The following is a 12,817-nucleotide window of genomic DNA, read 5'->3' as shown; positions in this document are numbered from 1 at the left end:
CGCCAAACACATACCGTTTGCTGGACGCTGCACTCTAAACAAGTCAGAATTGTCAAGTCAAAAAATCAATTGCTAATCCAAAGTGCTGTACAAAAAGGAGAATTCAAACTAACAAGACATACTACAACAAAACCGACTCAATTGCTATGTAAAATAAAAGAGTTTTAAGACATGATTTAAAAGTGATAATGCATAATAGGGCACAATGCAATTACAAATTTAGATAGTAATGAAGACAGATCAACAATGTGCAAATTAAAATGACTGAAACTCATATTAGAAACTAAAAACATCAGACAGACCCAAATGCTAAGGAGTAAAAATGAGTTTTAAGCCGTAATTTAAAAATGGTAAAGCAGGGAGACTGGCAAACCAGGGAGGGCAGGAGACTCCGCATTCCGGGGCCAGCAAGAGAAAACGCACAGAAGTTATGAGATAGATGTGCTGCTTTGGCGTGAACAGGCTGACTGACAGGGGGAAAAAAATCAGAGCAAGTATGATGGATGTTGATCATCTCAATAAATATCTATCTTTGTGAGTTTAGGTCAGAACAAAAGAGTTTGTTGTTGATGTCAGAGGGTGACTTTTTTTGTCACACCAGCATGTGTTCATGTGCATGTAATTAATTTCTCCTTGCATGTTTAGCATATTGCCTGACAATTAGCAAATCCCAGAGAATCTCAGCAAGTCAGCAAGAATCGCTTTTGGCACAATTCCACTGTCATGCTGCCACAGAACAGCTAGTGAATTTGCCATCGTTCTCCAAAGTAGGCCTGGCATCTTACACCCTCCACGCTTTTCAAAAATACAAATAATACAGTAACCTTCGTTTATATCAAAGTATACGCTACAATTGACTAAAATCACACTATAAAAAGTAAGGATGATGTCTTCTTAAATAATTTATGGGTCATTTATCTTTAACATAAAATACATACATTAAAGTTCCATTATATTTTCACTTCAAGCGTCTGTCCAGTATTTAAAAACGGACATTACGTGCCCCCTGTTGGAAACAAAATGAACTAATTTGTCAGTCGCATTAAAGTTCTCATTTAGCCATAGCTCCCCCTGGAGATTAAATGTGAAACTATGAATATAATCCAGCAATAATCCTCACTCTGGCTGCCATGAATCCCTAAATCCATGTTTCCATTCGATCAGATGCTGACAAAACGAACCGCGCGTTCAGCTGCTGCTCTAAACAGTGGACGGTTTCTAAATAAGCTCAGCGATGGAGATTCGGCGTGATATTTAGGAGTCAACTTGGAAATGATACAATGAAGGAAATTTTGTAAAAAAAACAAACCAAATAAGCATAGAATAAAAATCAATGTTGAAAAAAAGAGTCAGATTAAACAACCTGGAAAGATCCATAAACGCATGGTGATATACGGAAGCCTACGAGCGTTTTACGCAGAATTGTCTTTTGAATGATGAAATAGGCAGATACGTGCTTTTATAACACAAATGCTATTTGATCGCCTCCATAGCCAGTATCTGACAGTGACACGTGACACCTGATAACTTCAGGACCTTAATAGCAGAAATTACCGTCACCATGTACCTATAAGTTAGCATTACACCATGTCCTTTCTCAAGCTGCCTGACTCTCCTCATTGGAAAACTCATACGTGCTGTGTGACAGGAGTAAATAATGTCAAATTAATGTCCTGTAATAAACCATCCATTCTAAATTAGGCGGCATAAAACCATAACATATACATCAATATCCATTAACATCGATATACCGATAAATAAGATATAAATGTAGTTTTCGTGTCATGAGATTTCCCATATTTTAGATAACCTTAGTGAGAAAAATATATTTCGTTGTTCTGTTCCAAAAAAAAAGTTCACATATAAAAACGGTAACTGTAAAAGTTGATTTCTGCATGAAAATAGCAATAGCAAGAAAAAGAAGTCCCGATGGACAGAATGTCAAATGTTAAAGGTCCCTGGCAGAAGTAGTATTCAGAAAAGAAACCATATTTCTGTGTTGGACAGCCGTGCTGCGATTCTAATGCATCAGGCGAGAGTAGGGGACCGCGTTAGCGCTCTCGCCAAGCGGTGGCCGCACATCAAAGCCTGCGAGCAGCACGTTTGCAGCTTCGGGGCGACGCCTGGATCCTGCTTTCATAATATTTTTTTTCGAGCTGGGCAATTTTCGGATTTGTTGAATAAGGAGCAGAATTACATTGTGGGGCCTTTTGCTTTATTATATGTTTATAGGCATATTAGGAAAGCCCCGGTCTTGCTATAAACCCTTGGTAGTCGATCATTTCCCGTTTCGTGGCTGTAAAAATACGGTAATATTTACCAAATAACGATTAGAAAAGGAGAAAAGATGGCTCGTCCCAGACCTCGGGAGTACAAAGCCGGTGATCTGGTTTTTGCGAAAATGAAAGGGTATCCACACTGGCCAGCGAGGGTAAGTATCTGACGCAGCCGAGCTCCGAAGCAGGGAGGCGGGGTTGGATGGGACAATACGACCGGCGGCTGAGCACTGGAGATGCTTGTTGTACTTGCCGCGTCCTTCTACTATTCTTTATATTTCTCAAAGGCGCTTCACGGCACAGGCCTTAAATCGCCTATATGATCGCCTACATTCACATCCATTTTACGTTTATGCCTCGATCTACAGGCGAGTGCGTGTTTTGTGCTTTCGGAGGCATTTCTCCTGCGTTACGCAGTGGAAGTGATCGCCGTAGCGCTGTTTTTACTACCCTTTCTCCATCTTACCTATTCTAGGGGGGCGGGGAAGGGAGGTTGAAACATGTCGCTTGACTTTCTAAAGTTGCTCGTTCGTATTAAGAGGCCGAATCACGGCCAGCATCAATCTGTACTACCTGACTGGTAAAACCGTAAGATGAAGGCAATCGCCTGGTTTATAAGCAGTCATCTAGAGGATCTCCGGCATGCACGACGGTAATGAAGCCACCTTACTGGCTTCTTCTGATTTCCGAGGTACCCAGAGTGCCAGGATCCATACACTGTAAATCAGCACATTAGAACTTATGTCAAGGGTGCAGTGCATTCGCTGACGGTAAACGGCACGGAATAACCTTATAAATGTAACGCCCTTTATATCACTTAGTGCGGATGTGCACTGGCACTTGTAACAACACGCTACACGTTTTTTTTTTCTTTTTGTGACAAAAACATTTTGTAAAACCACCGCCTGACGTGTCATACTTAATCTTAAGTATGGACTTTAAGGATAACTGGGTTGTACTTATCTCGCTAGTAAAGGATGGCGGTTTCGAGTGGGGGGCGTGGCGGGGCCACATTTTTATGTTCTGTGCGATGGAAGGGAAAAAACGCTAAATTACCCGCTCTTTTCGGTTATTCTAAAGTTATTATAAATATTTTACAGTAGATTATTTTAAGAAATGAGTCACTGGCACGCAAAATAATATTAGCCTCAAACTTTCCTAAATTTATGAGTAGAGTTTCCTGTTGGTTTTTAGTGTTATACAGTGAACCTACCGAAATGACACAAGCGCTATGCATCTCAGCTGAGGTAATCAACAGGCTAACTGAATCAATTTATGCATCTTTTCCAGTATCTAGGGTCTGGCATGACAGGATTAAAAACCACTGATGTGCAAGTCCTGGAAAAGGATGCAAATCTGAGCTGCATCATTTTTGACTGGTGTGTGAACTGAATAAACAGTATTCCAGCAGGCCTCTGTGTCTGTGCAAACAGGCAGTTCCTTAACTCCAGTTTCCTGAGGCAGTGTGACTGAAGCAGAAGATGCAGTAACTTTAAACAGGATATCACTGTTGATGAAGACTGTAGTCATGTGTGATGTGTCACGAGGAATTTAAATGGTGATGTCACCCTGAAATAAGACAGGAAGGAGGTCGTCATTAAACAGGGGCTCATACTACAGAACAGTGACATGTGGGCATTAATCGTAGATCTTGGGGGTGATAACAGGATCATGTGGGTGAGCAAGACATAGACGGATTTTGGACGTGGGTCACGAATGACTCGCATCGAACATGACATCGCTCCACGTGAGCATCCGGGAGCATGCTCACGTGTAGCGATGTCATCTTTCTCAATATGTTTGCGTCTGTCAATATTTGGCCATGGACCAAAGATCTCCACAGCTTATAAATGGCCAATTCCAGCGCTGGACTACTCAGCCAGGTCCATACTGATAAGGGATGCCATTTCCTGGCAAGGCATAAGTCCACCTACTCCATTAGTCAGCTGAGGTATAAGGCGGCAGAGCTCTGGAAACCCCAATCCCAGCAGGCCATGGTGGGGCAGATGGGTGCCTCAATCAGCATTTGAATTCCATTATTAAATCAGTTTAAACGGAATGGGTTACTTAAGATGGAACAGTGACCCGTTAAGGTCACCTCTGACCCTTGTTGACCCACCTATGTGGGTGGATGGGTGTTCAGCTACCGGAGGGCAGAGTTTAGACGGTGTTATATCTCAAGACCCTATGGGTGCAAATATGAAGTGTATCAGCCCCCCCAGTAAATTCATCCTTGGTATCATGTCTCAGTTTAAACTTAATTTGTGCTGTCACATTTATATGCACTGTTTTGGTGACAGTTTACTAAATCACCTGTACGTGCATTTACTTATATAATGCACTTGTAAAGCATTTTACACCAATAAAGCATAATATCATGAAATGCGAATATTGTGATATACAACAGGAGCAAAATGCTCCAAGGACACCAGGAAACAATGGTTTTGAGTATTTTCTGGTCCAGCAGGAAGAATTCTCCAGTTTCTTTGTTGACAGAAGCTCTCTCGAACAAACAGGGGTCAAGGTCACAGGGGGGAAAATATTAGCCTGCAATGTCCGAGGTAGGGGTGGGCAATCTTATCCACAAAGGACCAGTGTGTATGGAGGTTTTTGGGGTAACCTTTAGGTCAGCTGTTCAAACCCTGGTGTGAGGACTCTTCAGCCAATCAGTCCTCCTACTAGTTACATAATTAGGGAGGTGCAGAGAAAACCCGCACACACACCGGCCCTTTCTGGATAAGACTGGTCTAAGGAGAGACACCAGAAGAGTTGGCCATATGTGGCACTAGCCTGTGATGACATGCGGACACGACTGAGTACACGTTTGTTTATCCTTTGCAGAACACAGTACCTCGGAGGAGGATTAGCACACACATGCAACACACTATTTACAAGTAGTTAGTGGCCCAATATATGGTAGGATTCCCCCCGACATGGGAGTCCTGGACTAATAACCATTTTTCTGACACTTTGCCAGCGGTGTTGACAGTTTGTTTCTCATTGGAATATGAAACACTGACACATCACCCTTTCCCGACACTAATTCTGCCATGAGAGAGAGAAGATTGTCTAATTGTATGGTTTAGCGGCACAATTTAAGGACTCCCTTTAAATATTTTATGGCACCCATTAAGCTGAAAATTCAGTTTTCCAAAATGATAATGCACGCTTAAGATAGTGACGTGAATGTTTAATGGGATGCATCGCAGAGTTTACAGGAAAACCGTCTGCCCTTGGTTGCCCTCTGTTGCCAAAATGAGATAAAGGTAGTTTTTGGCTGCCTGTGTTGGTGTTTCAGTTGTGGTACAGCAGCTTATTCAGAGTCACCATTTACCTGAATGTAAACAATGAGCCAAAATGCCAGGTCTTCTTATTGTGCTGAAACATCGCAGGAAAATATGGCCTCTGCTTGATATAAATTATAAGAGAAATTATGGGCTTGCGCTCCTTCACTGCAAAGCTAACATTCATTACAAACTGATTTCCTTTCTCTTACCTTCCTGCCACGCAGGACGCAAGTTGCCACGAGCTGAAGCTTCGACATGATGAAGGTGGTGTGCAGCAAGTGGTCAGCCCATGCAGTTAGCAGGGCATCTACAGACCAACTTGTGCAGTTAGTAGGGAAGCTACAGGCCAATTCCAGCCAGCTTGTACATTTAGCGTGGCAGCTACAGGCCAACTCGTGCAGTTAGCAGAGCATCCACTAGCCAGCTACAAGCCAAATTGTGCAGTTAGTGTGGCAGCTACAGGCCAATTCCAGCCAACTTGTGCAGTTAGCTGGGCATCTACAGGCCAGCTACAGGCCACCTTGTGCAGTTAGTGGGGGAGCTACAGGCCAGCAGGCACATGTGTCACAGGAGCTAGACATGGGCCAACGTGTCGGGAGTCACTAAAGGGTTTTCCCTCTTTTCCACCTCCGAATGTCTCCAACAGATTGATGAGCTCCCAGAAGGAGCGGTGAAGCCACCTGCCAACAAGTACCCCATCTTCTTCTTCGGCACCCATGAAACGTAAGCCTTTAGTAGATCAGGGCCTCATGAAATGTCAGCCAATGAAAGTTATCGACCACACCTCCATCCCAGACAACAACACACTCCTAGAAAGTGTGCTGAAGGTGGTGGCTTTCTGAGTGCTTCTAATGGAAAGACATGTGTGTATGCATGCGTGTTCACACACGTGTGAGGCAGTACAATCAGTGCAATGTGACCCATTACGTAGTTCTTCATATGTAAAGGCCCAAATTACGGTTTACAACCCTGTCATCCTATTGATGACGGAGATTGTTGATAAGGTGTGAAGTGACTAACAAATTCAGTGTGGGGCTGCATGATGCCAAGTGTTCAGAAAATGTGGTGAGTATCTCTCCAGCTCCAGCTCTCTGTCTGCAGGGCATTCCTGGGCCCCAAGGACCTTCTGCCGTACAAGGAATACAAAGATAAGTTTGGAAAGTCTAACAAGAGGAAAGGCTTCAATGAAGGATTGTGGGAAATCGAGAACAACCCCGGAGTCAAGTTCACTGGCTACCAGGTGAGCCGTGCTCTGAGTCAGCAGTCAGCGAACAATGCTTCATACCCAAGGCATGTCCAAACAGATGTGCTCTCCTGCAGATAAACTCATTAACTGGATTAAACATGGTTATGTGTCTACAGAATCAGCAAGGATTCACCAATGAACAAAATTCTCTTAGTTGGAAGCGTTTCGTGCAGTTTTTTTGCTGTGGGGATGTGCATTACGGGTTATTCGGCCAAACAAAAATCCGCGGGAGGCACTATGAGAGAGCGCCAGAGTGTGACATCGCTGTGTCCCGGGCGTGTAGGCCATGCAGCCCCAGAGCTCTTCGGAGACAGAGGGCGAAGGTGGCAACGCGGCGGATGGCAGCAGCGAGGGCGAGGAGGGTGACTCCGTGGAGGAAGACGGACAAGGAAAGCAGAAGGGTGACCGGGCCGGAGCCAAGCGGAAAAAGACCGCCTCCTCCAAGGTACGGCCTGGCCCACACCTCCGGGAGACGACTGGCCCCGCCCGTCTCTGCTCCCATTTGCCCAGGCAGTTGTTGCAACTCCCATGCAGGGGAATTCTTGTCATCGTTCGAGCAGAACAGCAGGATTGCCGGTGATCATGTGTCTAGCAAAGCTTTTTTAACGGAAGCGGGAGTTATGGGTTATGTCACTCATTATTTTTACCCCTCGTTACTCAATGCTGTGTCACTGTGGTAAAAAAAAAGCCTCTGTCCACATGCAAGTGCGGAGGAACAGGCTGACATAAATGCAGCAGGCCTTCCTTAGGTAGATATAAGCTCTTAGGTACAGCAACGTCTGAGGGGGGAAAAAGAACCTCCTACAGTATTTCTCTGCCCAGTTCTTGCTTAGCAACCACCGTTGCCTAGCAACTGTGGGGTCTAGCATGCCCACATTTGCCAGGGAATGATATATTAGAAGAGATCTCTGTTCGGAGCTCTGGAAGGGTGATGCCAGATCACAGCGTGATGCTACTGTACGTCTGGGGGGGGGAGGGGGGTCTCGCAGCCAAGAGGGACCAACCCAGCATTTTTAGCTGTGAGGAAACAGACATTTTGTTTTTTGTTTTTCTTTCCGTTTTGGAGAATTAAGATTCTCAGTGTGCACCGACAGTGTGCTTCTTTCCTGAGTCAGATGCAATGTGACCCTCTCCCCTCTATATCAAACCAGCCTATGCATGAAAACATTGCTGGGTGTCATGGTCTGTAAAGCACAGGAACCCAGTAGGGTCCAGAAACTGCACTGACCCCAGTCTTCGTACAACCCCCCTCCCCTAGAAGTCATCCAAGTTGTCAAGGAAGTCTTCGGGCGAAGAGGAAGAGGAGGTGGACCAGGATGGGAAAGAGGACGGCCACAAGAGCAGCTCAGAGGGAGGAGACCCAAACAGCGACGTGCAGAGCGCTCCAGAGAGCAAGAAGGCCAGTCAAGGGGTAAACTCCCGACAAGTTTAAATTGAAAAAGGAAAAAAAAAAATCTAAGAACATATCTGATATACGTACAGGCGAGAAAACACCACATTCGTCATGATTAAATGTCATAGCCGTCTATCAGCGAGCGAATCCTAAACCTCAGATTGCATTGTGAAGGTCCTGTAGCCTCCTGCCCCCCACCTTGCCCCTCGTGTCTCCCCGGCTGAGCTGCCACTCTGCCCCATCTCCCATCCAGCTTCCGCTTTCACGCTGCCGAGCATCACTAGTATAAATGTGTGTCTCACCCCTGATCGGCCGGGCCCCTCCGTGCTGTGTTTGGTTAAGTGCTTTGTCTGTTGCCTACCAGATTAAACTTAGAGTTTTACTGTCCATCATTCTCCTTGGTGCCCAGCTTTATGCTTCCAGGAGGTCATTTTCACCCCGACCGCCCCGCGCTTTAACTGAGATTTGATCTTAGGTCATAATAAAACCATAGGCTACCTGACGACAGGAAATGGGAGATCACTGTGTTCCCTCAGTGCCATGGAGCAGCTGGGAAACAGAGGTTTACAGTGGAAAGGATGTTGCCCCCAACGAAAACTGAAACGCAGAGTAGTGAAAAACACGCCTTTAACTCCCTCTCAGTCGATGTCAGGAATCAGCCTGCTCAATATTAAAACCGCCCTTTTTCATTACACTTCTCAGAGAAAAAAAAATACACAATTATATATATATATATCACAGGAAGTACCAAGGAAACCAGTTTAAATTGTTGCGTAGCAGTGGTAATTCTCAGATAGTTTGTTGTAAAGATGTTTTGTTTTGTGCGTTGTCTTGACATTTATCTAGACCGGTGGGTATTAAAGCATTTGCACGACGACTGAAATACAAAAGTAACTCAAAGGCACTCATAGAATTACCTTTGATATTATTACACTTAAAATCAGATAATTGTACACTTGATTGTTGCTGGAACAGCTGGACTTGGAAGGTGAATGTTGTCTCGTTCAAAAGGGGAATTCCACTGATACCTGAGAACTTCTGTCCTGGGAAGGAATCTATTCTAGGCCCTCATCATAATTTAGTTTTTAATAAATGCAGAAAAACAAAAGAAACCGCTGGATCATAGCCCATAGTTCGTGGGAGATTTACTTACACAAAGATGTTCTGAGGGCAGATGGATGGAGATGGATCCAAACAAATAGAGGAGGTGGGACCCACAACCCTCCTCCACAATCTGATTGGTTATTTCTCTGAACCAATCATTTTTCCTTCTGCCCTCAGAACATTTTTGTGTAAGTAATAAATAATAATAGTCAGGGGAAAGCCTCATCTTTCGTCGTAAATATTAGGATATGAGGCTGTGATTTTAAAAAGGTGAACGCATTTGTTGAGAGAGAAGACAAAAAAATTTTTTTATGGTGATCTTAAGACTAAGGTCATCACAGGGGAAAAGCTCACAGACAAAGTACTCACAGACAGATGAGAAAACAAACACTGCAGTGATGGAGCAAGAGTTTCCTCAGGCCAGAAGCAAAGAGCCGGCTCTCTGTACAAGGTGTAATGAAATAGCCTTTGGAAGAAACATCATGTGGTTGTTACCAGAATGAACTGGCTGCCATTTTTCATGGAATTCCCCTTTAAGGAAGGAAGCGCGGTTAGGTACGGTGTTACTGGAGGCTGCCCAGTGTTCTAACCACAAACAGACCCCCCCCCCCCACCCGTACCTCTGCCCACTGATCAGGCCTGTCACTGACACATGGTACAGTGGAACTATATTTGTGAATACCACAACACTAAGTTATTTCAAAATGGTTGGGTGTTTGAACACGATAAAGTGAGAGGTTTAAAAAAATAATATTACATGAGAAAAACAATTATAATGCAAGACTGTTTAAATTGCTGCGTTTCCATTCTTGTTTCAATTAAATAGATATTTTTTTCTTCAAAATTTATTGCTATTTTATGGATACCGATTTAGGAGTCTGTGCCTGGCTCTTTGTGTAGTATCACGTAAATTTTCATCCCTAAGCCCACTGGAGACCATACCCACATTCCGCCTTCATGTAACCAGATGAAATATTAAATTGAAAACGTAGAATAAATGTATGAAGTAATGTGCACAGTTACACAACAATTCTACATTAAGTTAAATATATATTTATATTTTGCTGTAGAATGTAGCACCAATAGTATTCTACAAAGCTATAGACAACTTCTCTTCTTTTTACGAAAAAAAAAACAAACGTGAAAACTTTCTGTATGTGTGTAAAATCAGCTAGATTTCTTAGGGTTTATAATGGCATGCGAGACCATCACCACACACACACACACACACACACACAGGGTTGTCACGAGTGGCCACTAGAGCTGGGCGATATCTAAAAACATAATATATGATATTTTAATTTAAAAATATCGGTATATATGATAATAGAGTCAAAGACCCCCTCCCCCCCCCACAACCACAGAAGCATGCATGGTCAGTAGTTGCTTTAGATCAATAGTCACAGCTCTACAATAATAGTTATTTTTTTACATGCAGACAGAACGTGCATATCTGTTAGGTTCCTCGACAATAAAACTTGCCAAGCGGGATTTTGGGGTCCCCCACGATAAAATTTGCTGAGCTGATGGGTATAAAATGTGTATGGAAAATATGGGACAATAAAAAAAATACACGGTATTTTACTTTTTAGTACCGGACCGTTTGCACATCACAACAGACAAGCTTTTAAAATGAATTAATAGCCTAGTTCATCTAAACATTGTCAGTGGTTATCTCCACTTTTGGTTATATCCTGTGCAGGCCACCCCCTCCCTTAAATGAAAGGAGCTGCAAATCAGGAATTCGTAGCTCATTTATCAGGGCAATTTTCTTATACTGAAAGGGAATTTACAGTGGTAAGCGCTTGTCAAGTTTGACTATTCACACAGGTTGGGAAGCTTCAGATTCCCACGAGGAAGTTGCACTGAAACAGCTCAGATTCTGGCTGCTGACTAGAAGATAGAAGTTGATGATGTGACAAAGTTGAACACAGTATTACGGCGATGGGCAATGCTTCTGAAATGCTGTACTACAACAGCCATGCTTCGGAAACACAGGCTAGGAAGCTGAATGAAAGCCTTTAGTTGTCTTGCTGTGTGTGTAGCCTAAACCCATTTCTCTGACTAAGATGATAATCGGAAGTTAGTCACTGTCAGATATCGACACCGGGTTACTTGTCTGATAGCGTCGATTACCGACGGTATCATCATATTACCCAGTCCTAGTTACAATGCCATCAGTTATGCCGCTTGTTCATTCATCTCCGCCACGGTGCCCCCTTCTGGTCCAGCTGTAGGACCCATGAGAGTGCAGCGGAATAGGTGACAGTTGAGCCCAAGCTGAAAGAATTAGTGGAAGTGATTGAGCGAAAGCTCTTCAGTACTGAACGGTGTTACGAAAAGCTTCCATTAGCCTTTCATGAAGTTCTTATTCAGAATGTGATCGTAATAAACATAATGAACCCCTTTATTAAATTCTGCTTTGTGGCATTTTTACACAACAAATAAAACAGTTTGGATTGTATTAATCTGTATTTATGCTCCAGCAGCTGATGGAGCAAATTATACCCAATCTCCCTGCACCCAAACGGGGCTGTTATGGGGGAACGTCTCTTCCAGGATGTAACTCGCCTTCCCCGGAAGAGTCGCCAGATTAATATAACTCTAAATGTATAAATTATTTTCCAAAAAATAAAAATACAACAGCTCTTGATGAATCTTTAACTCTAAAATTTTTGTAAAAGTTGGCTATACATTTGGGTTTTATATCTTATGTTCTACAAGTTTAGCAAGTAAAATCCTAGAATGCTATAAGTGCTTTCTTTCATACTCAGATTATATTCATAATCTCTCAGCCAGTGGGTCACAGTTGGCAACCCTGAACACACCATATAACAGTTATATAAATCCCATGACGATTGAACACATCATGTGACCATTGTACAGATCATATGACATAATAATCCACTGTGCTTTTTTAAAAAAGGATTCCAGCCCCCTGATGTATATTCATATTGTAAATGTACCACTGGGTTTCAGGACAGTGCAGATCTCATTGGTCAGTCCTGCATAAGACCGCCCCTTAGATAGGCCCCGCCCCTCCATGGCCACGCTTATTTAGAAAGGTAAAACATTCCTTCACCACAGTAAAATTGCCTTTTGCATTTTAGTTTCTAAAAAAAAAAACATTTATTTTTCTGATGTTGGTAAACATGCTGTGGGAAAATACAAAAAACTCATTAACTCTTGAGTTTGATTGCATTTTAATCTTTGTTATGCTTGTAATTGGAATGTTTTACATTTTCAAGGTTTGTAGTCAAATGTCAAATGTTTTTGCTGTTTATGGAGATAAATTTTGCAAAATAAAATCATTGGAATGCAGACGGTGTGGTGAGCCAGTCCTGTTTGGGAGGAGGGATGAATGGCAAATTTGCTCCTGCATCATCTGGACTACAGCATGTTCCTGAAGAAGCATCACTGTAGAGCATGGAGTGACTTTGCAGAATGCCATGCCACTGTAGATGGGACTGCAGTAAAAGGAGCCAGCCTTTGTTTACGTGAAATGTGATTC

General features: G+C 43.1%; 1 protein-coding gene across 1 annotated transcript; it reads left to right on the top strand.

Annotated features, from left to right (window-relative positions):
* Positions 1-1,985: 1,985 nt before the first annotated feature.
* hdgfl3 (HDGF like 3) lies at positions 1,986-12,627 on the top strand. Its single transcript, XM_048972232.1, has 5 exons — positions 1,986-2,431; positions 6,210-6,286; positions 6,665-6,803; positions 7,093-7,254; positions 8,068-12,627. The coding sequence occupies exons 1-5, from the start codon at positions 2,348-2,350 to the stop codon at positions 8,239-8,241; spliced, it is 636 nt and encodes a 211-aa protein (XP_048828189.1). The 5' UTR covers positions 1,986-2,347; the 3' UTR covers positions 8,242-12,627.
* The last annotated feature ends 190 nt before the right edge of the window (positions 12,628-12,817 follow it).

The sequence above is a fragment of the Brienomyrus brachyistius genome, chromosome 13, assembly GCF_023856365.1.
Source record: "Brienomyrus brachyistius isolate T26 chromosome 13, BBRACH_0.4, whole genome shotgun sequence".
Classification (NCBI taxonomy): Eukaryota; Metazoa; Chordata; class Actinopteri; order Osteoglossiformes; family Mormyridae; genus Brienomyrus; species Brienomyrus brachyistius.
Note: the sequence above shows the minus strand (reverse complement) of the source record. Positions and strands in the feature narration are given on the sequence as shown.

Excerpts from the sequence above, each read along its gene's own strand:
- hdgfl3 (XM_048972232.1), top strand. The coding sequence starts at position 2,348 with ATGGCTCGTCCCAGACCTCGGGAGTACAAAGCCGGTGATCTGGTTTTT. Across the intron at positions 2,432-6,209 it reads ATCCACACTGGCCAGCGAGG|ATTGATGAGCTCCCAGAAGG; the intron begins GTAAGTATCTGA and ends TGTCTCCAACAG. Across the intron at positions 6,287-6,664 it reads TTCTTCGGCACCCATGAAAC|GGCATTCCTGGGCCCCAAGG; the intron begins GTAAGCCTTTAG and ends CTCTGTCTGCAG.